Genomic DNA, 22,950 nt, shown 5'->3' on the forward strand with positions numbered 1-22,950 from the left:
TAACGGACTGAGCCACCCAGGGGCCCCAGACCTAGGTTTCCTAGTTCTGTGTATCTTTCCATTATAGAGCCTTTTTGGTACATTAAGAACCACTGCTCAAAACAGTCTAAGCAAGTCTTGAAATGCAACTACCCTAATTTAAATTATCCTACTCATTCAATGCTCCTGAATCATTTGTAAAGCTTTCTGAAACTAGGGATGGCCAGATCACAACTGCGTTAGAAACTCTGGAGTAAGGCCTCGGGCTTCGCATGTTGAGAAAGTTCCAATGGTGATTCTTAATCCCAGCAAAGACCGAGAACCCCTAATTTAATCCATCAAGCATTATCTGCTAAATGTCTTCTCTGTCCCTTGCAATGTGTTCTTGCTTTCAAGGCTCTTAGAGGAGACAAGATTTACTTACATAACTCAATTACAGAAGAAAATAAGACTGTGTATAATGAAGTGCTGAATTAGCTAAACGAACACAAATTAAGTGTTAAAGTCAGAGAAACTAGGACAGTAGCACAGGCTTGAGAGATCAGCTATTTTTGGAGACAGAATAGCAGACAGGTCCTTTATGGTAAACAAGGACAACAGCTTTCAGACAATGTGCTCAGCAAGAGTCCTTAAGGATCCCGTGGAAGTGTCTTAAGGGCCACAACAGGAAAGAGGGAGGGTGCTTCTCCCTGCCCGACGGCTGTTTCAGTCACAATAAGCATCTGCCTAAAATTCATTTTAAAAAGAACTCAAAAAAACTCCAATGACTTTTAAAAGTGTGAAAACTCTTTCACTTACAAATATGAAGAAAAGGGAAAAAAAAAAATACCAGTGAAGTAACTTGTCTGGAAGTCACAAAGCTGATTAGTGACCTAGAACCAGGTCTCTCAACCCAGACACCACACCACACACGACGACACTCCGCAGGGCCCATGCGCGCAGAGCTGCTCACAGAGCACCCAGGTGCCGGCGTGACCGGAGCAGCAGGTTTACTTCTTCTTCTTTTTTAAGATTTTATTTATTTATTTATTTATCTGAAAGAGAGAGAGAGAGAGAGAGAACAAGGAGTGGTGGGGGGGGGGGGGCGGGGAGAGGTAGGCAGAGGGAGAGGGAGAAGCAGCCTCCCCTGACGTGGGGCTCATCCTGGGATCAGGACCTGATCAGGACCTGAGCCGGAGGCAGATGCTAAACCGACTGGGCCACCTAGAAGCCCTGGTGCGTTTCCTTTCAAGCTGGGACGGGGCTGTGGAGCAGGATGGGGAGGGGCTGGGGACAGAGGATGAAAAAGAGCCCAGACAAGCATCAGAGTAAAATACTGCCACCCTCCCTGAACAGCTCTTTGGCACCAAGTTTTAGGTAGATTTTTTTAAAAAAACTGAAACCTGCCACAGAAACAGTGTTTTGTGGTGGGCCTGTCTAAGGGGACTTCCTGGGTGGAACTGTTGAGTCACGCTCTGTAAGGAAGTAGCCGAAGACAGGAATGGACAGGCAGGGACGGGGCTAGACAACAGACACCTCGAGAGTTCATGTTCGCTGCAAGGGCAGCGCCTCCGCTGGTCAAACCCGCCGCAGGCCCCGGGCAGTGTCCTCCTCTCCCGAGGCGCGGCCGCCCACAGACCCTGACCACCCGCAGGAAGGGCCCACAGAATTGTTCTGAAGCTGAAGCTTCTCCTTCTCTACAGCAGCACAAGTAATAAAATTGCTGATTTTACCCACGCGCTCCTGTAAGAAAAACTATGACAGTATTTAAAAATGCTTCTGCCATCAGTTTGTGACTCCCCACAGCATCGCTCTGGCACTGAGGTCATCACCATCCTGCTGTCGGGGAAACCAGCACAGTCAGTGGCAAAGTCGGAACGAGAGGTCTGGAATTTAAGAGGCTCAGACTCCATGCTCAGTCAGAGTGGCCTAAGCACGGATCTCCATCCTAATATGTGTATGTTTATCACACACAGAGTTCAGCAGAACGGTTTTGACCGTCACAATGAATCTGTAACCTAATACTGCCCACCCAATCATGTCTCATTTCCAAAACTGAATTCATTGCCCATTCTCCAAATGGCTCCCTCTTCCCACCTCCCCACTTCTCTTTATTTGGCACTGCTCTTGGTAATCTTAAGCTCAAAACCTTAGCATCCCCCTTGACTCTAATTGGCTGCTAAACACTTAAAATTAAGGGCTTTGATCATGGCCAGTCCAGAACAACCAAAAAAACCTCAATGGCTCCCTACTGCGCAGCAGCAGAAATCCAGACTCCCACACCACCAAAGCCGAGCCCTCAGAGCTCTCCCGCACGGAGTCCCAAACCAGCTCCCACCACTCCGCACCGCACAGGCTCAGCAGTAAATGACCTGCAAGTCCTGCTGTTCCCTAAACACTTCGTGCTTACCGAGCACATGACCTTGTGAAAGCTACTTAATCTATGCTTTATTTTACTCAACTATAAAATGGGCATCATAATACTTGCCTGAAAGGACCAACTGAGGTAATGAAAATGAGAGTGCTGCTATAAACTTTAAAGTACTATAAAAATACAGACATTATCATTATGTCATGGTGATGGTAATTTCATTTTATTTACACCTGACTTGCTCCAGAAAGGATATAAAGGCAGCCCACATGAAACACAAAATAACAAGCATTTAAAGATGGAAGCAATAAAAGAAATTTAAAACAAAAGTTAACGACACAAAATGGAACTGGGAATGAGGAGGCTAAGAAAAACGCATTCCATAATTACCCATCTCACCCTTCAGGTTAATAACTTGGTCTAAACACTGTAGTTGATTAAAAGGAAACTATGTCACTTAGATAATCCACTGTGCAGAAGACTAAAAACAAAACCACTGCTCAGAAATAAAACAGTTCCTCATATAAAGACCTGGCAAGAATTTCTTCCCAAGGTCCTTATTCTGTGTGATCACCTGGACACATCTTCAACATATTTATCGTGGATTCTCTATTTTATAATATCATTATTTGACTGAAAGCCTGTCGAGGTCAGGTAACTGCCCTGTTTGTACCTCTAACAGTGCTAAAAGCAATTATTAGTCAACAAACCACATGCCTCAATTTTTAAATACTGGTTTCCACAGATGGTCTCTGCTTCCTATTTCCAACCATCTTGCACACCACCATATTACTCCTAAAAAATCACTTCTATCACAGGATTCCTTACTCCTACAACCTCCAAAGGCTTCCCCGCACATAGAACAAATGCCTCATTCTTCAACTACGATCCTGTTTCCCCAGCAATGCGCTTCCCTGTCTTCTCATTCCTCCAAATTCTTTTTGCTTTTCTTAGCTCAGCTTTAAGACTCATCTTCTCCTTCAAGTCTCCTCTGACTGGCAGCAGTGTGGTAGAGGGAGGACTGGGGGTGTGGGGAGGAGGAGCCTAGGAAGTCAGAAGCCTGGTGTTCTGATGCTTAACAGGTAAGACTGAGGGCAAGACACTAACCCACGGTGAGAGCACTTCCTCATCTGCAAAGGCTTTAGGACAGATGGTATCTACACTACCTTCCAGCCATAACGGCTCTAGGATGCTTTGGTGCCTACAAATTTGGACACACCCTGATCTCTACTCTGATCATTATTATCTGTTACATATTTTAATATATAATTACACACACTGTTTTTTAACTTTCTCTGCAAAGAAAACATACCAACTCCTCCACAACAGAGTCTTCCATTTCCCTGATTATCCCCAAAGACAACTGGCATAAGACCAGATACACAGCAGATACATGTTGTAAGCAATGAAATAACTGTTTTAAAAGACTGATTAGAATATACTTTCTTGCTGCAGTATGAATCAGCAAAAAAACAAAAACAACTTTTTTTTCATTAAGCACACCATTAAAATAAGTGTACTAAAACAAGAAAACAGGTGAGTCACTTTTCTCTAAAAAAGTATATTCAGTCCATAAGTTACAAAGCCAGTCAGTACAACTCCATTATTTGAGGTGACCACGTTAAACAAAAAACAAATGTTCATTTCCCAGCCATAAATGCTTATATCTTGTATTGTAAACTTCTACTGCGAAGAGAAAGTTGACTAGTCAAAAAAAAAAAACCACAAAAAAAAAAACCACCCATAATTTTTATTTTACTGATTGAACTTTATATACTATTGTTATGATTCCAACATAAAAACCAATGAAGTTACGGAGAATTATGAAATAAATCATGCGACAAATTAAACTGTACTTGCAATGACTTTCAAGGTTGCAGACTAAGTAAAACTACTAACAGTACTCACACTGAGCTTATTGTAGTTCTTCTCACATTGTCTTTTTTTTTTCTTTTAATAAATATTATATACCCTTTTCTGGATGAATACCTAGTTTTATGGACAGTACTTAAAAAAATCTGATAAATCTAAAGGTTTACTGATTCTTCTTTTGTTCATTAATAGTCTTGTCAGCAAATCTAGGCAACAGTGAAAACTTGAGTATTTGCTTAATTGGAAAACAAAAAACAAGGAAGCTCTATCAGCCATGGAACACAAACAAGATAACCTATCAAATGCTCAGTAACACCCTCTAGTAAAGACACACCGAACTGTATAAACTACATGCACACTATCAACTACATGCACACCGTGTAAGGAGCTTCTTTAAATCAGAGCACCTGAAACTTAAGATAATTCTCATATTCCAAATTCTAAATATGTGGTAAATGGATCAGAAAGTCACTCATACTATTTTTTCCCCACTGTTATTATTGCTGAAAGAGTTTATAAGGGTTCACAGCTAGTTTAGAACGTAGAAATGTTTCAGTACAAAAAAAATAAAGAAAAGAACTACAGGAGGAAGGCTGGAAAGATGGCGGAGTAGAAGCGCCCTAAGCTCGCCTCCTTCCACGGACACAACTGGCTAATACTTACATCAGTGTAAATAACCTAAGAAGAAATGTAACTTCAGTTATTATCTTTATTCACAAAATGTGCAAAAATGTTGAGCAAAAGATGGATAAGGAAACTGCTTTTCTCTACAATCTGTAATCATTACTTCTTTCAAGCCCGATCCCCTGCAAAGAATACTTATCTTATTTAAGCAATACAATACAAGAATTAAGCAAAATCCCTGCCCAAAGAGTTTCCTAAAAGAGAGGAGGAAGAGGACGAAAGAATTCATTCAGAAGGGATACAGAAACTCAAGGAAGAGAGATGTATGATAACTAAATACATACTCTTAACACCGAACACTGATTTCCTTTAAGAAATAAGTAATAAGCATGTCGCCCAAGCATTTAACATTAAAAGAAGAAACAGAAACAAGAACATTAGTGACCTAAAAGGAGCATGTTTTGCCCATGACTTGTTCCGTTCAGGAAACAATTATTAAATAGTTCTAAACATAATCACTTCCATTGGGAAAACACATCCTGCTTAAAATTGTGCTTTCATAGTATTTACTAGTCACAAAAACTGTGTGATTGAACAAATAATGTTGTATAAAAGCAAGTTAATGACAGCCATATACCAGTATTTTAAAAGAAAACTAATTTTAATAGTGCTTGAAAGACATATGCAAAGACTAAAGCGGTGGCTTTTCAACATAAAAACAAAACAAAACAACCGTTAATAATAAGACGGCATTCACTACTACGTATTATTACAGTCTTCCTAAGTACAAAGCAAACACATTTCACTAAAGTGAGTGACCAGTTTTAAAAACTTAAACATACACACAGAGACACACAAATAAATCCAAGATCAAATAATTTAGATTCAAGAAACTTCAAATATTTCCTTTTTAATGCAAAATACATATGAAAGATAACATTCAAATTTCTAGTTCTGTCATGTTAGAAGCACTGACCTAAGATATTCAAGGCTCCTTTAAACATCTTTGGTGGCTTGATAAGAGCAATTTAATATTCTGAGCCCTAAACTTATTCCAAAATCCAATAACCAGATGAATAACAGATTAACAATTACTTCAATCTAGGCAGCAATAAAACACACTTATTTCTTCTCCCTTATGCTGCTTATTGATGCAGAGAATAGAAAATTAAAAATATGGCAGAATAATACTATACAATTCAAACCTGAATAATAGTCACTGTTTGCTTCTCCTTGACTACTGGGATTTTTGACAATGACAAAATGAAAGGAATTCAAAATTAGTTTGGGAAAGATGTTAAAAATTACAGTTAACACCTTGGAAACAGAATGGTCCTTTCAGATATTAAAAATATTTGGTCAGCTGTCACATTAATTTTCAAGATCTAACCTCAAAAGTACCACTATAATTAATAGGTGGGGTAAGTTAAGAAGGAAGTGGCAGTGGATCTTCTGAAAACTTTTGAGAAACTGCCTGACAGATGCATAAGGGGACAGAAAGATTATAAACTAAAGCTTAACAGTAATCTAAAATTCTGTATCAAGGTTGGAACACTTAGGAATAAGGCACAGCATCCTACAACATTCTCAGAGCATTTGAATAAGTACTTTAAAACAAACTGATAGAAACTATGATGAAAAACGTCTAAAAGGAAAGTATTCTGTCAGAAATCACAGGTAGAATCATGACCTCACAACATAACAACTTTAAAAATCACCATTCAAAATAAATACACAACCTTATCCAAAAAGAAGTTCGATTTATTTTTAAAAAACTGTTTGCAAAGCACATGCTTTCTTACAAGTATCTACCTTACTGTAAACACTATAATTCCAACCTAAAAGATACAGAGCCTTCATGCTCATCAACTTTGCTTTACTCATTGAAATAGGTTCGAGGGCAAATGATCTCTCCTTTAGCCTGGCAGCTTCTTACTTGAGTTTGGGAGATCACAAAGAACCTCTCTAAAATAGCATTTATATTGATCTCTTCCATGATTATACTTCCTTAAAACCCCTAGTCTCCTTCTGAGAATTTGAAGAAATTAATTTTTACAATAGCATGGAATGCCAACCAAAATATAAGGCCAGTTAACAATACTGATCCTTTCCTCTATTACAAAAATTCAAACGGTGTAATTTTGTTTACAAAATGCAGCATACATTTTATCATCTTGGATAAAATATCTACAGCCTCGGTAGTGGCTAAATTGCAGCTATAAAGGAAATTGTCCTGAGATAAATGGTTTCCCTATGAGAAGGTTTCACTGCTACACTTCACCCCTGGACAATAAATCAAATTAACTGCACCTTGTCCTCTGTCCAATGACATCATCAGTTTGACCACATCTTGGGAATCGGGTGCAAAAACATATGCTATTTAAGGCATGAAATCATATTACTGCTTCTTGTCCATTCGACCTCATGCTTCAGGTCTCCGAAACAGTCATTCACCTGGACATTCACATGAAAGCTACAGATTTTTTTTTCCTGCTACATTCAGGGCCTGCCTACCGAAGGTGAGAGAGGAAAAATGATGAGAACTGGTCAGGTGAAATTGGCTTGCTGTTAGCCCATCAAATCTACAATTTTGTTACAAATTAAACTGAAGACTAATGTCTCCAAAAATATGTACCTAGCAACTGACCATAAAGTGCCTCATAATTTCAAAGGCTTAACACATCAGTGCTAAATAACACTTCCCTGGTACTTTATCAGCAGGGATTAAAAAAAAAAAAACACCAGTGAGAAGCAACACTGTGTTTTTAAGAAACACACTAAAACTGTATAAAATAAAAAGGAAAGAAAACTTTACCAAGGGAAAGACTGAAAAATGGAAATTACTGTTTTTTCTAAATAACAAAAGTCAGCCTGACTTTCTCAGACCAACTGTCCTAATTCTACATAAAACATAAAATCAATTTTGACAACTTAAAGATGGGTGGGTGTGCTGGGAGGAGAAGAAGTTCCAAGATCAGGGGAGACACAATGCCTATGTTTATTCTTCTATGTTCTCTCATTTAACTGAGACACAAACACTCAAAGAAAACATAAGCCTGCTTCTGTCTTTAGGGAGTGCTACATTAAAACAAGCAGGCCTTGACAGGGAGGGATAGCACAAAATTAATATCAGCCCCATTTTAAATCAGAATGAAGAAGCTGAAAGGGAAATGCAGCACTGAGACATTCTGAAACTGCTGTTAATTGGAATTTCTAAAACACTTACTCTACAACTCCTAGGGAGAAGGAAAAAAAAAGAGAAAGAAAACCATTGGTTTTACAAATACTGCAGCCCTTTACAAAGCCTGAAAGTGTTTAACTTAGAGGTAGAAGCCAAGGGGCAGGGGAGAACTATCACTAAAGTGATTTTATTTGTATTAAATCAAAATAGGTCCATTTCGTCTCTGAGAATGAGATTTTTTTTTTCCTTAGGCCTAATATTGCTGCAAACTCCAAGAAAGTCTTTTTAAGAGAAAACAAAACACGACAGAGTTGAAGCCGAGCTAGGAGCTGCTTCAGTGCCGGTGAAGGCCCCAGGAGGGCTGGTCCTGCCCGCGGAGGACGGGTCTGTGCATGGAAGTTGGAGGGGGAAAGTCATTTTGGTTATTAGTAAATAAATCAGGCGGCAGAGAGCGAGGCCTAGGCAACTGCTAGAGGAGCCAGGCCTAGCTCCCCCTGCTCTCCCAGCACAGCCTGGGTTTGATCTCAGAGCCCCGTGGATTGCCAAGGAAAAAAAAAAAAAAGAAGAATCATATCGAACCACAAAAGCACATGGGGCGAATGTAAAATATAAACACGGCGTTGGGCTGTGAGTGGCTGTTATTAAAGGTCTGAATTACTAAACATGAGAGGCGGGGAAAGCCAGGCGGCCATTTCAATAATATAAACCTCCCCGAATTAGACATTATTCAAATGAGCGAGGTTCGGCTCCGCAGAGCGAGGAGGACCCGGCGCCCAGCAGGGAAGCAACCCCGCGGCCCCGGGGAGGGGGCCCCCCGCCCCCCGGCCCCCCAGCGGGAGAGGGGCGATCTGGAACGCTCTCAACTTGTCAGGCCGGCTCGGGGGCGGGCGCGGGAGGGCAGCCCTCCACAGCCGAGTTCTCGAGAGGCCTCCGGCGCTGCTGGGGCCTGGGAGCGAGGGCCCCCGGCCCCGTCTGTCGGGGTGCGGGGGCGGCGCGGGGGCGGGGGCGCGGGACGCGCGGGGGCAGATGAAGACCAGACCACGCCAGGGACCTGCCACCCAGCTCCCCGGAGAAGGCACGACCCACGAGGGCGCGGGGGCTTCTCCAGGACCTGCGGGCACCGCGGACCGACGGCCCGGAGCACATGCGGCTGCCCCGGAGGACAACCCCCTCCGACGGGAACTTTCCACGAGGGCCGCCTTTCAGCCCTGTCCGCCGCGGAGGGGGCGAAGCGGACCCCGCGCGGGCTCCCCACCCCCGCCGCTCCCCAGGCCACCTCCCGGCGCCCACGACCGCTCGCCCCTACCCACCTAGAGCGCAGGCCTGGCTCCGGTCAGGCCGCCGCACGGGGGACCAGCGGGGCGCGGCCGAGGTGCCCGGGGCCGTGACCCCCGGGCGCAGCCCCGCTCGGACCCCCCGTGCGGCGGCGGGGCGCGGGCGCCGGCAGGACGCTCTCCCCGGGCGCACCCCCAGGCCGCCCCCCCGCCCCTCCCGGGCCCTCTCCCGGGGCGGGGGGTGGGGGGGGCGGGACGCGTGCGGCTGTCCGGCCGCCGGGGTCCGCTCCGGCCGCGCCGCCTCCCCGGCATTGTGCTCTCCGCCACCTCCATCCCCCTCCACGCCCCCCCCCACCCCGCGCCCGCCCGGCCCGGGTCGCCCGCCCGCGCCCCGCCGGCCCACGGCTATGAATATGTAAAATGTCTTTATTGTCCTCTCCCTGTGCCCCGGCCCCGCGGACCCGCCGCGGACCCGCTCGGGTTCGGGCACCGCGGCGAGGAGGCGGCGGCGGCCGGCGGAGGAGGAGGGCCGGTGCGGGCGGGCGGGCGGGCGAGCCGCGGCGGCGGGGTGGGCCGGGGGCAGGAGGAGGGCGGTGGATCGCAGCCCCCTTTGCCCCTTGTCTTTCCCCTCCGCCTGGCCGCTCCGAGCCTCTTTCCCCCTCCGCTCGGCGCCCGGCGGGGGCTCCGTGCTCCCCGGCCCCCCATCTCCCCGCCGTTAATTATAATAATCCTGAGTACTAATAAATTATGCTAAGTCGCGGGGGGGGCAGCGGGAGCCGGGGTTGAGTATGAATATGAATATGTAAAATGCTGTAATGATTACCTGCTGCTGCTGCCGCCGCGGCTGAACTCTCATCTTGACTCGCTGCTCCTCCGTCCGCCATTTTGAATATTTTAACCAAAATCGCCCGGTCGATAAACCCTCCCTCGCTCCGGCTCCCCTCCCCCCTCCCGCCCTCCGTGCCTCCTCCCTCCTCTCCGCCCCCTCCCGCTCTTTCCTCTCCCCGGGCGCGCGCCAGGGGGCGCGCGAGGCCGTCCCCTTGGAGGAGCCCCACCCCTTCGGGCGCTCTGCGCACGCGCCTCTTGGCCGCCGTGGTTCTCCAGTAGCGAAAGCGCCCTCAACCTGCCAGTCACCCCTCCGCTGCATTTTTTTTTCCACTGGGCTCTGCACATGCGCAGCTTTCTCCACGCGCCTGAAACGCAGGCGGCGCATGCGTTACCTCTCCTGGGCTCCTTCTCGAAGCGTAACCTGTGTGGGACGTGGAGCGCTCGTCACTTCTCACAGTCCTCCCTCTCCTCCCGCCTCTCCGCTCTCCTAGCTCTACTCCGCCGGCCCCCAGTGGACAGTGGCATTTTTAAAGGAAGGGCAGGGGACACGGCGGCCGAGAGCGTGGAGGCGCGTGGAGGGCTCGCGGGCGGGCCACCCCTGCGTCCCCTCCGCCGCGCACTTTTTAAGGCTCTGGGCGCTGGAGAGCCGCGCACAACAAAGGAGGGGCCGCTCCCCCGCTAGGTAATTTCCGGCCCGCGGGGCAGGTAGGGGCGGAAGCGCCCGCCGCGGGGAGCCGGCCGGAGGCACCTGCTGAGCGCGGCGCGGACGTCCCGCTTCAAATTTGAATCCTACCTAGTCCCCGCCCCCAAGTCGGCGAAGCTGGAGACGCGGCCGGGCCACCGCGAGGGGGCGTGTCTCGCGCGGGTCCGGATGAGCCCCGGGGTCTTCCGCTCCGCTCGGCGGTCGCCGCCGTCCCGGAGCCGGCGTTCCGGGCGCCGAGGTCCGGCCCTGCCGCTCCTGCGGGCTTCGCGCCCGGGGGGGCCGCCCGCCGGGTCCCCGCCCGAGGGTGCGCGTTCTCCCCCTGTCGCGGGCGGGGGCCGAGTGTGAGCGAAGCCGGCCGGGAACGGGAGCGGAGGACCGGGCAACGCGGCGGAACTCGGGAGCTCGCCCGGAGCTCGGCTCTGCGGCGCTGCCCCGGGCGCACCGGACGGGCGCGCCCGCGGTGGGGGACTTTGTCGCAGTCCGGTTCTGCGAGTCCCTCGTGGTGCCTCTCCCGGGGCGCGACCCCGCCTGACTACGAAGTCTTTGAAAAGTCCTAGGCTTTTCCGGCTTTTTTCCTCCTCCTCTGTAAGGCTGAGAAGAAAAGCGCATCCCGGGAGCGAGGTTGGAGAAGCGCGTCGCGAGGCGCCCGCGTGGCCCAGGGGTAGCGCGGGAGGCGCCGGGCGTCAGGCTCCCTGAGTTCAAGCCCCACCTCGGGTAGTGCGTAGAGACTGTTTAAATATAATTTTTTAATTAAAAAAAATTCAAACCTAATTTGTCTGTTTTTAAGAGAGAACTGAAGTTTCCGCCGAGTGGAATTGCAGATTCTGCGCTGAAGATAAACGGATCTCGAGGAGAGCGGTTACCCCAACGGCTCGCGTTTCGCTCACGGGTCCCGGCCTCTGGGATTCCAGCGCGTGCGAGCCCGGGGAACCCGGGGTGGGACCGACGGGTTCGCGGTAATGAAGCCGCAGGGTGCGTGCGGGACTGTTCAGACCAAGTAATTGGGCCACCAGATAATTAATTGTTTCCAGCCACACCATCCAACACAGTTAAGGAAATGCAAATTTCAATCATGTTGCAATTAATCCGGAAATACAACCTAAATTAGATTCACCTGCAGTACCGTGGGGGAAGGTCTCAAAATCATCGAACTATTTGGAACACAGTCAATTACCTACCCCTGCTCTGACGGCAGGGAATTTGAAATTACCTCCCCTAAGAAAAAGAGCCTAAATAACTACTTGAATTCCTAGCTTCTATTTGATCTTTGTTTAGCTCTTTAGTTTTAAAAGTGAATTAACACGAATTTCTGAAAGTAACTGAAGCTACTGCATGTGCTATTCATTATCTCCTTTCCATAAAAAGAAATTTTCATGGAATGAATTTTTATTTAAGGAAGGATAGCTCTGTGAGAAAAAAAGTAAGTTTAAAATAGTCTGTATCAATGATTTATTTTCCTCTTAATGAAAATATTTATGCCTTGGCTTAGTAGGTATTCATAAATATTTACTGAATAAAAAGTAATGAATAATACAGTGATATATGTTAGGATTATTTTAAAAATTGATAAAGTCATTTACTCAACAAATATTTATGAACATCTGCATTCTGCCATAAGCTCTACTAGGTGATAAAAATACGAAAATGTATAAAACACTGCTTTGACCTCAGCAAACTCCGTATATCAAAAAAAAATTTTTAAATCCTCACAACTCTAGGAGGTAGAAAGTGTTTTCCCCAATTTTCCAGGATGAAGAAATTGAGACAATAAATGTTACATAACTTGCCTATATTAGGGTTCTCCAGAGAAACAAAACCAATAGGTGATATATATGTTACTTTCATTATGTAGTTGATAGTTCAACAAGCCACAGTTAGGATTGCTGACAGCCCATACCCTTAATACCCATTCCCACACATGCTCCCTAGATTTCTGTCTGTATAAATTAGTAAACTCACATAGTTCTTTCAGAGTGTAGTATCCCTCCTCGTGAGCCAGATGATGAGCAGCTCAGGTCGCATGGTAATTTGGTGGCCCATGGTTAAGCTTTAGGTCTCTACTAAGGTCTAGTAGCAGGCCAGGAGCTAGTTCCCAAATGAAGAATAGTTATCCATAGAGGATAGATGTCGGGCTTTGTTCTAAAATCCTGAGTCCAAGCTGCAAGTCACCTGTTGGGACCTGCCATTGACGCCTAGTAGCATCCTTACCTGCCACGGACCCTTCGAGCACCCTTGGATCTGCTGGGCCCTATGGCCCAAACGGCAGAGCACCTTGCCTGGCACACTGGACACATTACAGAGTCTTCTCAGTCAACAACTTTTTGGAGTCACTTGGAAAATGGAGTCCATTCCCAAATGGAATATGTTGCCTCCAAAATCCAAAGGGGCCCATTCAGCATTGTGCCTTTTTTTTTTTTTTTTTTAATTGTAAGAGAGGCCAAATGCAACAACTTAATGCATTACCTTAGAAGGGATATGTTGACATGCCCCACACTACGGGACCCCTAAAAATTTAACTGAGATAGAAGGCCCCTGAATTTGTGCCAGATTTATTTCCCATCTTTCGATACACCAAGGTCTTACCAATAAGTCTAAGTGGCCACTGGGTCCAATCAGCATGATATCGTCAGTGTAATGGGTTAGTGTGATAGCCTGTGGAAGGGAAAGGAGCTCAAGATTCCTATGAATTCAGTTATGACATACAGCTGGGAAGTGGGACAGAGACGGTGTCTGGCCTGCCAGCTGAAACCAAATTGCTTCTGGTGGTTCTTATGGATGGGGATGGAGAAAAAGGCATCTGCCAGCCCAGTAGCTGCATATTAGTTTCCAGGAGTTTTTCTTCCAGTTTCCAGTTTCCAGTGAATTTGCTGAAGCAGCGAAACCACATCTGGTACAGCAGCTGCAAGCGGAATCACCACAGCTCGGCTTGACAATAATCCACTGTCGTTCTCTGAGATCCACCTGTCTTCGGTACAAGGCACATGGGAGAGTTTCGTGGGGATGTGCTAGGAACAGCCATCCCTACATTTCCCAAATCCTTGATGGTGGCACTGATGTCTCCAATCCCTCCAATAAGCAGTGTTGCTTTGGGTATATTATTTTCCTAGATCGTGGCCGATCTAGTGGCTTCCATGTGGCCTTACCACTATAATAGCCCTCACTCCACAGGTCAGGGAATCAAGTGTGGGAACACTGCCAGCTGCTTCAGTTTTACAGGATGGGGAAAACTGAGGCACAGAGATGTTAAGAAAAGCGTGGGCTTGGGTCTGGCACTGCCTTCCTTGTACGGAAGTTAACTCTTGGTGCTGCTAGGTTAGTTTTGTTAAAAAGACTGAGGAATCCAGGCCCTGGGGGATGTGTTTTAATGATTGTAATGACCCTAAGTGACTAAATTTTTAAAAATTGTCATTTTTTTATGAACATCTCCAACATTTTGCCTGTTCATAAAGATTATCATTCTAATAGAGCAAATTAATGTGCTTAATGACCTGGGGCTGCATTTCGTAACTAATTAATCTTATAGCAGAGGCTTCCAAGCCCCTTAAAGTGGGATGATAATCACTCCTCCAACTCCTCTTTAATCAGAAAGGCTCTGCTTTACCTGTATTGGAGTTCAAGACAAGGTTTCATTGGAAAACATGGTATCGCTGTTTTTAATTATATATATATAATATATATATGTATGTATATATAATATACACACACACATACATACATACACACACACGAAATTTACTGTTTCATTGCTTAAAGATGCATAGGCTATGGATACTTCATTGCAGTAAAGCAAGCTTGGTAGTAGTAACTTAAAAGTTCTCAAAATAAAATGATCTATGGCCATCGTATATGAAGCAACAGGAGCTTATCTCCATTTCCTCCATGTCTTACTTCGTACCCAGAGTCTGGCCAGGGAACATTTTGATCTTGCCTCCAGTGTTTCCATGGTCCTCTACCTTGAACATGTGGAGAGGACTTCTATTATGAATGCACAGATTCCAATCATATGTATTAACATTAACAAAAGGACGTCAAACCCCTGGCTATAGCTGACTGCTGCAATTTATGTTTCTACTCTGAAGGTAGAAACTAGAGTATTTGTACTCTTCAGAAAATGGACACTGATGTTTTTAACAAGTCAATACTTATCAAAAAGCTCAATACCATTGATGGAAAACTACCTGATGGATACACAGCCCATTCTCCGCCTCTGGTTCAGGGTCAGCAAATTCACTGTGCTATTCTTACCACCATCGCTTCCAAGCCTCTGGCCAACTTCTTTCATCCACAGCCCTTTCTTATGCTGAGCCTAGACTCTTACTCAAACATGATTCTGCCCAGCCAGTGCTTCGGGCAGTCATTGGCATCTCATCAGCCCTGGCATGCAGGATGAAATCCATTTGTAACTCCAACCCTAGATACTCTTAAAAGCTGAACTGTCAGAAAGCTGTGCACTTGAAATACATCATTTAATCCCCTTGTAGCCTTCTTTCCTAGAATAATGCTTTGGACTTATGTCATCAGCCTACATTAAAATCGTAAGAAGAGAAAAAAAAACCTCTGAGAAATGTATCATATTTACTGTATGAGTGTTTTTGGAGTATCTGTCTTCTTTCTGGGTATTCTTTCTTAATATCTGAAGGGCAGCGTTAGTAACTTGCCCAAATTCATACAGTAAGCAACAGAGCTAGGAGTTGGACCAAAGATTGCCTGATCCCTTGTCCTCTCTGCCTTGGCGGCCATCTGCCTCCCCATCCTGACATTTTGACTACATCTAGACATCCAGCCCTTTGCTCTGTTTCCATGAGTTTTGGTGTCTCTTTTTTTCCTGCATTCATTGATTCCATTTCTGCCCTTCCTGTTTTTTCCAGCCTCTTCCTATCCCTTCTCATAAGCTTTTCAAGATAAACTCTTCCTGCATTTACTCATCAACTCATTATGGTCTGACATCTGCTCCAATCATTTTCCTGAAATTACTTTATTGGAAGTCACTGATGACCTCCCAACTGCCAGTTCTGATAACATCTTCACTCCTCATCCTCTCCATCTCTCGGCAATTTGACAATGGTGATTTTTCCTTCCTTCTTAACCCATCTCTCTCTCTGGCTTCAGTGGCAAATTGCTCTCCAATTTCTCCTCTTATCTCTCTAACCAGGTCTTGGTTTTCCTCATTGGATCCTCTTTTTCTTCCCATCTAATATAAGTACTCTCCAAGGATTTGTCCCTGTCCTTCCCCTCATAGCTGCAAACCTGTTTGATGTCATTATCTATCCCCACAATTTCAGCTGTTATCTCTCTGAAGACAACCCCCAAATCTACACCTTCCATCCTGCTTTCTCCTCCAGTGTCCGACTATGTTTGTTACATTTGTTTCCATTTGTCTCTTTCACTAGAGTATAAAGCATTCAAGGGGCCGTCCATCTTGTCCTCATTATTTTTTATCTTCTTATACTTAAGGTCATAGCTCAGGAGCTGGACATAGTCTATGCTTAATTTTTTTTAAAACAATTTTTTTCATACCTCTCTCTGTATTTTAGTGATCATCCAATGTCTGTGTGAAGGCTTTATTTTCTCACAAGCATTCTTAATTTTCTGCCAGGTACTGAGCATTGCTCTAGGCAAAATATTTCCTTGTGGTTTTTGGAACATCTTGTGATGAGTACACATTTAATTTGACCTTTTAATGTTTCAGGTCTATATCTATAACTATGTTTTATCTACCCTAAGATACACATTTATTTTTTCACATCTTAATATCTTTGAAATCAAAATGCATCTTACAAAGGATATGCAACAAAACATTGCATCATAGTTTAATTGGCAGCCTTTTTAAATGGTACATGAAATAATGGTATATCCTATAATCAATGGCATTTTAAATTCTATGAAATATGGCTTTTATATTAACATTTATGGTTTAAAAACTTCATTCTAACATGGTTTATCAGCCAAGAAATACTTAATTATACTGAGTATACTAGACTTTCTAAGGCAGGAAAATAAGTATTTTATTTTATTTTTTTTTTAAAGATTTTTTTTTATTTATTTATTTGACAGACAGAGATCACAAGTAGGCAGAGAGGCAGGCAGAGAGAGAGAGAGGGAAGCAGGCTCCCTGCTGAGCAGAGAGCCCGACGCGGGACTCGATCCCAAGACCCTGAGATCATGACCTGAGCCGAAGGCAGCGGCTTAACCCACTGAGCCACCCAGGCGCCCCTATTTTTTTTTTTAATTTAAAGATTCTATTTATTTATCTGACAGCACAAGTAGGCAGAGAGGCAGGCAAAGAGAGAGAGGGGGAGAAATAGGGAAGCCCAATTTGGGGCTTGATCCCAAGAGCCTGGGATCATGACCTGAACCGAAGACAGAGGCTTTAGCCCACTGAGCCACCCAGGTGCCCCAGGAAAAGAAATATTTTAAAGGGTTTTCAATCATAAGGGTTAAAACCAGAGGAAAAAGATTTCCATGGCTAGAGAAGCTTCACACATCCAAGCATTTCCTCTGCTATAAATATACAGCAACGGTAGATAAAGTATAAAGACTGAAAACTGGAAAAAAAAAAAAAAAGCGCACTCAAAGGCAGTTACCATTTCCATGAATCAGGAAGAGCACATGAGGGAGTGTGTCCTGGGGCCCGTCAGAGTTCCAGCCCGGGAGGCACGAAGTACTGCCTGGAGTTTTAGTGCCACAGAGAAGAGTCAGAATACACGCACGCGCGTGCACACACACACACACACACACACCCTTCTTTTTTATCTGGTGTGGTTTTGTTATAATTCTATCTTACATAAATCATCTTCTATAGACACATCTTAGAAAAATCACAACTCAACTACAGCATTTTATGATACACAGAATTCCCTTGTTCACCCCAGTCCCTACTTCTCCTCCTCTTTAGGAAACCATTTATAGCAATTTGTTGCTTATCCTTAACCATTTCTTCTTGCAACTATATAAATTCTTATTTCTCTCCTTTTCTTTCACAAAAGATAAGATACCATCTACACTGTTCCATGCCAAGCTTTTCTCACTGACCTGCATCATCCCTATCAGGACATGGAGATTTTACTCATCTTTTTTTATACCTGCGTGCTTCATCGTGTGTGTGAACCGTGGTTTACTCAACCAGCCCTCCTCTCTGGCGAGACAAGTCATTTACAAATTTCCCTGGGACTCATAAGGAGCAACCTTCTCACCTGTGCCGTTTCACACTCACTCTCACAGGCCTTTGTGAACGGAAGCTGAACAGAATTGCTTCCTGACTGCTGCCTGAGGCTACAGCTTTTTAGGAAGCTGACGATTAGCCAAATAGGAAGACCAAGACACAGCGTGGCAACCAGGAAGTGAACAGATCTGCTCCCTGGATTTCTCTAATATTGCAGGTGCCCTAACCACCACCAGAAGACCCAGATGTGGACTAGAGACCTGGCAGGTAGGGTGAAGGTAACCGCAAAACTATCAAACTCAAAAAAAGAGAGAGGGAGAGAGACTTTGTAACAGTATGTACATATGGATTTGTGCAGATATATACATATTTCAAAAGCAAAATACATGTGTGTATGCATTAATATATATTACATATAAAATTGGGTCTGTATCTCAGACCTAGACGAGGATCAATTCCCAATAGGTCAAAGCTTTAAATGTAAAAAATAAAAATAAAAATTCTAGAAGAAAACATGAATGAAGTCCTTAATAAGAAAGCTATTTAGCACTATTATCACGAAAATTAGAATTTAAGGAAAAAGGAATAAAAATATGTGATAAAAGAAGGTTAATCCATCAAGAAGCTATCACAATCATGAATTTGTATGCGATTAGCGACCTACCTTGAAATACACAAAATAAAAACTAAATGACAAGGACTGACAAGATCATAAGCATAGAAGATTTTAATATAAAAGGAGTTTGTTATTACTTAACCAGAAATGGAAAGTAACCATGATGCCCATTCCCCTCGCATTACAATCAGGAGAGTTGGACCCTTCTGACTGAGCCCCAACTGCACAGCATTCATGTTTGTTGGTGTCTGGACATACCTGGCAGAGGACAATGGATCAGCAGACACCTGTTTGCTTAAAGGTCTAGGAAACTTCTGGGAGAAAAACTCTCCTAAATGACTCTGGTACTGAGGGCTTGACTCTACATCCCAGTCCATCTTGGTCTTTCAAGGGGAAGGGCAACAAGGTTTGGTTAAACTCTGGTTGAACTTCTGGCTCAGACTCCCATGAGCACTCATCTGTGGATTCCTACGGAGAAGCAGCTCTGGAATCGGAGGGGATATTCAAAATATTTTGCACACGGTTTGGCACAAGCATTGACCAAACTGAAAAGAGAAGCAACCCGTCAGAGTAGATGCCTGCTGTGCCCCATGCCTTACTAGGGCATATATGATGAATTTCAGCCCTTTTCATAAAGACAATTCTATGCAACTTTCTGTAGGATGATGAGACACGAGAAGCTCCAGCACTTCTCTGATCAAGTTTAATGCAGGGGAGAGAGAGAACTCTGCCCAACTCCGGCAAATAAAAAACCGAAGTGACTAGTAGCACCAACCCAGCATGACAGCAATGCTCAGAGAGGGAAGCTCAAGTAAATGAAAGGGTACAAAATGGGGGATGCCATGGGTAACCCGATCAGATGCATTTTTTTTAAGTTTTTATTTATTTATTTGAGAGAGAAGGAAAGAGCACAAGTGGGGGGGGGTTGAGGAGGAAGAGGGAAAAGCAGACTCCCCTGTGAGCAGGAAGCAGGGCTCAATCCCAGGACCTGGCATCATGACCTGAGCCAAAACCAAGAGTCAGATGCTTACGTGACTGAGCTCCCCAGGCACCCTCTGATCAGATGTATTAAAGGAGAAAATTGAGTGAGAAGATGAGTTGAGTTCCGGCATTGGCTAGATCTGAGATCCGTCCCATTCTGCCTCTCCCCTCACCATTTGACGGCAGGCAAGAGACTTGAAGGCCCTGGGGATCACAGTGGTCCCCCAGTGCTGCCATCGCAGGTGGTAGAAGGAACGTGGGACATACCCACAAGGCTCCCAGAAATCCCCTTGGAGACCAGACCTGCCTGGCTTGGCGGGGCAAGGCCAGTGACACCAGAACCACACAAGCCAGCATCGTGAGCCTAAGCGGGAATAGGGAGAGAGCCAACTGGGATTTTTTAAGCTATTTCTCTTTTATTTTACTTCAGCTCCATAGATATCATCTCCAGAGATAAAAACTATAATTCCTCCCCTCAAGAAAATTCCAGGTTATAGAGTATTCACCAGGGACGGTTAAACATAATTTGTAGCATGCGTAGATCAGGCAATCTCAAAGTAGATACATCTGACTCCTAACTCAAGCAAGAATTGGGAGCAGGGAGTCATTCAGAACTAGTGGGAGGAAGGGGAGGAAAGGGACAACCATGAGCTTCCCAGCCGGGTGCCTGGAGGACTCTACAAAGATATTAGATACAAGAGGGATTGGAGGTGAGAACCAGTACACCAATGGTGTAGGACTACAGATTCCCAACAGAGGGATGTAGGATGAAGTGCTAAATGTATACTATCCCATTTAAATATTATCCGTCCTTGTGAAGGAAAGATCATTTCCATTGCATGATGCTCAGAGGGACAAAAGTTGAGAGAAATTGAGAAACTTGCCCAAAGTCACATAGGCATTGGGATTTGAACCCAAGACCACCTTCCATCAGCTTTTCTTATTAAGCCAAGCAGCTCCAACTCAGGAGAGACAAAAACCTAGTACTTCCATTGCCAGATAGTTCTGATTGCTATTTACTTTCTCATCTATTTCATATTATGATAATGTTTTCCTGGAATTGGATGATATAATACTAGAAATTGAAGATGTTTATTCGCTACAAAGATTACATATGCAGACTTCCTGTCATAATCAAGGGAAGTTGCTCCCATCATTTATGATTTCCAGTCTTCTCTGTATATGATAATGCCTCTTTTAAAAAATCCGTTTTTACTAAGCCTGCCGATCTAAAAAGAAAAACAACAACAACAAAAAAAAAACAGGCAGAGACAGGACAGTGATATACCCTTTTGATATTTATCAAGTCTAGAGTCTATCTTAAATTAGTTTGCTGGGAAGCACTGCGTGTGATGAATATAGTATTTAAATGATGCCGTGGCTATTCTCCCTTGTAATAAAGCAAATTACTCTAACAAAACTATTTTGCTTCATTTCTTCATACAAAATTCATGTTTGAATTTCATCTAGGCCCTAAAATTTTAAATTTCCATAACAAGTTTTATGCATTATTAAATTTTATACACCACTGCATTATGCTTTTGAAACTGATTGTACAATCTAATTAATTCCAAATATTAACTACAATTTCCATAAAACAAATAGGATAATGTTGCTCGGGGTAAGATGGGGGGCTACCATCATCTTTTCCCATCTCCCCAGGATCTCAATTATACGTACACTAAAACCACTTCCCTGGAAGCCCCTTATCCGGTAACTGCAATTTGGAGCAACACAGTCAAGAACAAAAGTTAAATCAAAATGTCTCCAAAGAGACAAAATGACTATCTTAAAGATTTGCACTTCATTCCTGGGCAAACCTTTCGGACCCTGTGTCAGAATGCATTTTTTTTTTTTTTTTGCTTTTTTAAGAGAGAACATGCGTAAAAGTCATGACTTCTAGATCCAAAGCAGATTAAATATCGAATTAAAAGGATGATGAGTTTAAAGTAGATTCCTAGACACTGTCCCCTCCAGAGAAGCAAGACGTGTCACTGACAGCCGATAACCACGCAAGAGGGAAAAGCCAGCAGAGTGACACAGGAACCAACAAAGTAGAGAAGACCAGGCCCAACTTATCTCGGGAGGGCTCTTAGGTCACAGCCCAAGGGCCTTGCCATACCATGGCACAAAAAGTCATCAGTGCTCATGATGACTTGAAGATACCAGGGAAGGGTTAAATTCCTTCTTTTTCTGTTTGAGAAAATACCAGAGTGTAGTGTATTTTGGCAGTCTTTCCATCAGAAAGATTGAAATGGTGCGATCTTAGAGGGCTATTCCAATAGTTTGGAAAACTTACTTGGAATATCACATTTCCTAATAATATAAAATAAGTGACGGTCTTACTATACAATATAAGTTGAATCCTCTTTCCTCTGTTTAAAAAAAATAATAGTAATAAAGCAGGGGCACCTGGGTGAATCAGTTGGTTGAGCGTCTGCCTTCCGTGGGGTCAAGATCCCTGAGGGTCCTCCCCTCGAGTCCTGTGTGGGGAATCCCTGCTCCGGGGGGAGTCTGCTTCTCCCTCTCCCTCTGCCCCTCCCCCACCCATGTGCACCTGCGCATTCTCTTTCCTCTCAAATAAATAAATTCTTTAAAAAAATTAAATAAACCATGCAAACCACATTGATATCATACACCCCAGATGTCCCAAGACCCTACCGGGCCTGTGGGTACAAATGAAGTCACGTTATCATTGATTGTCCCAAAGTTCCCGTTCGCAGCACCAGCCGCGTCCCCGCAGGACATCAGCACGTCCCACAGAAGCTGTCCTGCCGTGTCCTCTCTGCGCAGGGCCACCCGCCGTGCCTGCCACAGAAGGGGGCCTCCCCGGGCCACCGCAGGGGCCGGGTGTTTGGCTCCCGCGGAGAGGCGTCTCACTTTTCTGCAGTCTTGTGCCTCAGACCCCACCAAGTACCCTGCCTTCGGTTGGGGTTACCGTCCTGCTCCCAGTCAGCCTGCGGAACGCGCGCCCTCCTCAACGCCTTTTCCCCGTCCTGAGTGTTTCCCCCGAACGTCCCTCGCTCCACGCGCCCCGCGAGCAGCACAGATTCCTGGGGCGGCCCCCGCGGGTTCCACAGCTGCGCTTCGCGGGAAGCGGGGCCGGGGGACAGGACGCGTTCGGAACCCTTAAATTCCTTTCTTTTTCTGAATACTTATTTGAGAGAGAAAGAGCGCGCATGCGTGCGCAGGAGGGGGGAAGGGGCGGGGAGGGAGACGGAGAGGGAGAGAGAATCTTCCACCCGACGCCGTCCTGGGCGCGGAGCCGACGCGGGTTCGATCCGAGGATCCTGAGGTCCCGATGGGAGCTGAAATCCAGGGTCGGCCACCCAGCGGACTGAGCCCCCGTGGTGCTCCTGACGTTCTTAAATTGTGAAAGA

General features: G+C 45.1%; 1 protein-coding gene across 9 annotated transcripts in view; it reads right to left on the reverse strand.

The window, feature by feature from the left end:
- Nucleotides 1-10,774, reverse strand: part of POU2F1 (POU class 2 homeobox 1) — a 187,189-nt gene extending 176,415 nt beyond the window's left edge. For 2 of the 9 annotated variants that reach the window (XM_032317602.1, XM_032317603.1), the window contains exon 1: nt 10,104-10,218. In XM_032317602.1, the coding sequence (XP_032173493.1) occupies nt 10,104-10,164 (61 nt within the window). In that variant the 5' untranslated portion in view covers nt 10,165-10,218. Of the gene's footprint in view, nt 1-10,103; nt 10,220-10,500 lie in introns of those variants that run through there. The other 7 variants (XM_032317592.1, XM_032317591.1, XM_032317604.1 and 4 more) reach the window with 5 other exon arrangements.
- Between the last annotated feature and the right edge of the window lie 12,176 nt (nt 10,775-22,950).

Source organism: Mustela erminea, chromosome 17 (assembly GCF_009829155.1).
Source record: "Mustela erminea isolate mMusErm1 chromosome 17, mMusErm1.Pri, whole genome shotgun sequence".
In the NCBI taxonomy this organism is placed as follows: domain Eukaryota; kingdom Metazoa; phylum Chordata; class Mammalia; order Carnivora; family Mustelidae; genus Mustela; species Mustela erminea.